Source organism: Argentina silus, assembly GCF_951799395.1.
Source record: "Argentina silus genome assembly, chromosome: 12".
NCBI classification, from domain to species: Eukaryota; Metazoa; Chordata; class Actinopteri; order Argentiniformes; family Argentinidae; genus Argentina; species Argentina silus.
The window spans coordinates 16,551,674-16,556,673 of NC_139666.1; the positions used below are offsets into that span (position 1 = coordinate 16,551,674).

Sequence of the window (5,000 nt, forward strand, 5' to 3'; positions counted from 1 at the left end):
AACAGTGTTGCGGATTGCAAACTTGGTTAATATGTGTGCGTAAACGTCGTGGTTTCCAGAGCTCCACCCGAGTGAGTGATTGCTCGCCCTCAGACGGTGATAATTGCCAGAAACCGCTTTTGTTTGTTTGTCACTGGCGGCATACACACAAACACACACACTTCAGCACACACACACACACACACACACACACACACACACACACACACACACACACACACACACACACACACACACACACACACACACACACACACACACATACTCGGCGTGGCCACTGCTGTCCAGCGTGCTGAGTCCTGAGCGCAGACGCTGTCCTCAGAAGGAGAGGAGGAAAGGAGGGGAAGATCGGAGAGCGGGGAGATGTAACCGGCATTGGACATTTAGTAGGAGATGGAACTGAAAATGTCACCGGCAATGAATCGAAAATCAATACGCAGGTATGACTGATGATCTGCAATATCGTTCGGGGTGAGTTTAGCCATGCAGTTTCTCCAACTACTGTCGAGTATAATTCCTGCTTAGAATATGGATGGAAAATGAAGTAATATCAATTTATATTATGCCCACGAATTGTGCTTAAGATGGCAACGTATCGTTTCATATCACTATTACAATGTAGTGCCTGGACAATAAAGACAATTATTAAAAAATAGTGCACCTGACCCCTCACCACGGACCGGACAGTCTAGCCGCCACCATGGGACTGTGACCCGGACCCCGAGCTCTCAAAGACGGTTGTTTATGTTGTCTGTACTTCGTGTGCAGACTGGACTTGAACAGTTGTGAGATTCTGAGCCATGGCTGCCGCGATCGCTAGTGGGTTGATCCGGCAGAAGAGACAGGCACGGGAGCAGCATGCAGACCGGCCGCAACCCAACCGGCGGAGAAAGAGCCCCAACAAGAACAAGGGGCTCTGCAATGGAAACCTGGTCGACATCTTCTCCAAAGTGCGTATCTTCGGCCTCAGGAAGCGGCGACTACGGAGACAAGGTGTGGGAAGTTTTGTGTTTGGGGTGTCTGGTGTGTGCGTAACGCATTGTGCAGTAACGTAAACCTGTTTCCACACACATCCATCTTCCTTAACCTCGGCTGAGTGATTTGAATGAGGCAGTTTTAAATGTTTTCGTTTGTCTTATATGTTATTTATCATCAAGGCATAGTGTCCAATTACAGAAATCAATTGTATTTCGATACAACATGTTTGCATTTAGTATTTTTCACCGTGCGTAAAAGGGCAAATAGGGAGACACGCATGTTGCTGTCGTTTGCTGTCTGTTGATCACGGCTCTTGTGTGTGCCTGTTGTGGTTGGTACCCTTTCGAAGCACACTGGGAAGGGAGGAAAACAAATCTGCCTCTGATTTACATGCAATCTCAGGTAGCTGACAGGCTCCAGACGAGCTGAGCGTGATGCTTTAGACAGGTTTAGAGAGCTGTCACCGCGCATTGCTGGAAGCGGCCCGATCGCTATGAACCTCATGCATGAATTGCTGAAATGCACAGTGCACATCACCAAAACCACGAATGAAATTCATTGCTATGCAAACTAAAAGGTCAATATCTCCCTCGTAAAGGGGGCTTTTCAAACATAATCTTTTCTCGGATAATTTTATGAAACCGTGGGCCACGGCCTTTTATTCGAAGCCTCGAAATTCGTTCCACTTATGAAAATGTCATATGCATTTTCTCTAATTTAGCCACCTGGGGCTGGTAAAGAGCACCGTGAACCACTGTTTCAGCGCAGCAGTGTCAATTATTTGCATTTTTGTCGCCAAGCAGAATTGTAGGCATTTCATACATGTGAACATTTTTCCTATATTCCCTCTCTCTCTCTGATTGACAGCTGCATTCTCCATCTGGGATCATCAGGTGTTAAACCTGTTGCAGGAGAGATGCTATCTCTCTACATTGCAAAATGGAGTGCTTATTTTCCTTAAATCTACATTATTTGTAGACAAATCCTGAAAATCTTATTTGTATAATGATTTAGATAGAGGACATAGGTTTTTGCACTACATTGTGATTAGGTTTGTATGTTCTTCTATCAACAAAAGGCCTTATGGATGATTTATTTCTGCCTTTGCTTATATGTGATATTTTCAGCCAACATGAATCATCTATTTTGTGACCAATTATTGGTCATAGACATATTAGCACATATTTTTACTCATTCTCCTCTGTAGTCTTTGTCGTATGCGTGTGTTTGCATGCTAGAATTGCACATCCTAGTCAGCATTTTAGCAGATCAATAACATTAAATATCAACAGTGAAATCATTACGTGCACTTGTTATCTGGCTAAGCCTTGATTATGGGTGTGGCAGCAGTTGTGCTATATTGGAAATCTAGTGAGTTTCTATGCAGATTACAGACAGTTTGTCCAAAGTAAATTAATATGTAATAACTAAAGCAGCTACTGTATAATTGAAGGATTCAGACATGATTCAAAGTGCTTCAGAATGCTAGAGCATCATCTGTTGATTTTGACAGTGGGTTCTCAATGCCACTTATGTGCTACAAACATCATTTCCACTTCATGGAAAAATATGATATGAAGGAATACATGGCCATTGTTGGACTGTATGAGACTTTGTGTCTGCGTCTGTGATTGCATGTCCTTTTTGCATCTGTGTGTGTATGTGTGTATGTGTGTATGTGTGTGTATGTGTGTGTGTGTGTGCGTGTGCGTGTGCGTGTGCGCGCGCGTGTGTGTGTGTGTGTGTGTGTGAGTGTGTGTGTGTCTATATAAATGTGTCTGTGACGGTGTAGCAGTGTATCTGTCTGGTCGTCTGTCAGTCTGTCTGTCTGGACAACCTGTCCAATAACCCAGTTATGCTGGCGTGTGGACAGAAATCCCTGTAGCTTAGGAAGGAAATTAATACTAGGCCATGCCAATAGATGGGCCAGGGACTGATACAACTCTAATAGGCCCAGCAGGGCTGGCTCTGTGGCATGCTGTACATCTTAGTACCTGTCACGGATGTCTACAGGGGTACTCTGGCACAAATAAATCTACGAGTCAAAGACGCGTATGCCAGACTAACCCGCGGTGACGAATTACCCCAGAAACGCCTTGACAACAACACACCTGCCACGGCCATTTTATCATAGAAACTCATGGGCCTCTGTGAGCCTCAGAATAATGATGAGATTTCACTGACAGTGCCCAGAGAAACATTGGCAAGCCGTCCATTGGGGCTCCACAAAACATGACCTCGGTCCTCAGATAATATATTGTAAGAATGCAATGAGAAAATGTGAAGGGGAAAAGCTGCCCTGAAATGGAGGATTTGTCCTGGTTTCTGGATGATGGAGTTCTAATCAGACCACGGGGCAAACACTTGGTTGTCCCTCGGCTTAATTTGTGTTATTTGTGATTAAGCGCCTGGTGGGAATATACCTCATTAATTTCCCGCTCACATGAGAGTTGGGAAAATCTTTAGCGTGCGATTTCTAACCGCAGCTTTCAGGGCACACAAAGGGCCGCTTGGAAAATGCTGCCCACACTAGGGCTCTCACTCTCTCTCTCTCTCTCTCACACACACACACATACACACGCACGCACGCACGCACGCACACACACACACACACACACACACACACGGCTAAGGAAGAGTAATGGGTTGTTTGGTGTGCTTAATTCAATACTGGTCTCTCCAGAAGGACATTTCCAGCGAATAAAGCCGCATGCACCACCGATCATATGTGGTGTGATAACGCAGGCAGTCACCACAGTTGTCTTACTTTTTCAGGCCTTCCACAGCTGAAGACACACTGGAACTAGGACCTCCCTGGGAGAGGGTAGAGGGAAATGGACCGGAGAGCCTTTTTCCTCCCATTTAAGGGAGACCGAATTAATTTTCCAGTCAGGAGACCAGGCTTTTTCTTACTTTGATATGTACAGTGAACCAGTTGCTTCCGTTGGTTGAGACATAGTGCTGGTAGGGATGTGGGTTTCACATTGATTATGTATGACTTTGGCCAAATTAATGACCCACAGTGGTCATTCAAGACCCCATGGCACTTGTCACAAGAGTAGGGTCTTTTACCCCTGGCATCTACATGGCCCACCTGCTCCCAGGCACTATCATGGTGTCTCCCCCAGTTTACAATTGTTTAATTCAACCCCTCTTTTCTCTTCAACTCCTCTCCAGATCATGATGTTGTTGGTGAGACTGTGTTGTTAACCAGCTTCCCTGGTAAAGTATGTATTTGGTAAAAGAGACGAGGTATGGTTCAGATGAAATGAAGGATAAAGACTGAGTTAATGACCATTTCATTCTTCCCATGCTGCTTAGGGGAACAGCATATACACACCCCTCTGTCAACACCATGCCAACAGGCTCAGGATAAACATGTCAGTTCACTGCTGAGTACAAGCATTTTCCAGGAGAAGATGCATTCTCTTTATTCTATGGAAATGCAGCTCCTGTCTTATGTAAACATGCTGAATATGCTCCATTTAGATTCAAAGCAACATTCTGCAGTCCAAATTTTTTTTGTTTGTTTGTTTGTTGCGTAATCCAGAACATTTCAGAATCGAGACAATTGCCGTTGATTGTTTTAAAGAAGGTTTAATCTTACATCCGTACAAGGAATCAAGTTATTGTCCAAAGCTAGCTGAGCACAGTTGATTGGTGTTCATTGTTGACACCAGATGTGGACGCAAAACCAATGAGTGGGTTGTAGAGATCGGATTTAGAAAGCCATTTTTAGTTCCTGGTGTAGTCAGATATTGACACTGATTATTATAGATCCATGTAAAAAAATATATATCAGAGGAAAATGAAATGGGAGGGGTGGGGAGGAGGGTTGGGGAGGGGGGGTGGGGACCACCAGCTGTGACCGCTCATAATATGACATTACACTGGCCCTCATTAGTATACCAGATTACACCATCAGATTAATAGGTTACATCAACAGATTATGAGATTCGCACGCCAGATAGACTCAGTGGATGCTGATAGGAGTGTGTCCATATGTCCTCTACAACAACTGT

General features: G+C 44.5%; 1 protein-coding gene across 2 annotated transcripts in view; it reads left to right on the forward strand.

Annotated features, from left to right (window-relative positions):
• fgf14 (fibroblast growth factor 14) overlaps window positions 1–5,000 on the forward strand; it is a gene marked incomplete at both ends in the record, with an annotated part of 96,824 nt that overhangs the window by 58,765 nt on the left and 33,059 nt on the right. The window contains one exon of one of the 2 annotated variants that reach the window (XM_083681678.1): window positions 801–993. The exons of the other annotated variant lie outside the window; for it this stretch is intronic. Within the exon in view, the coding sequence (XP_083537804.1) occupies window positions 801–993 (193 nt within the window). Of the gene's footprint in view, window positions 1–800; window positions 994–5,000 lie in introns of those variants that run through there. 2 annotated transcript variants of the gene reach the window in all.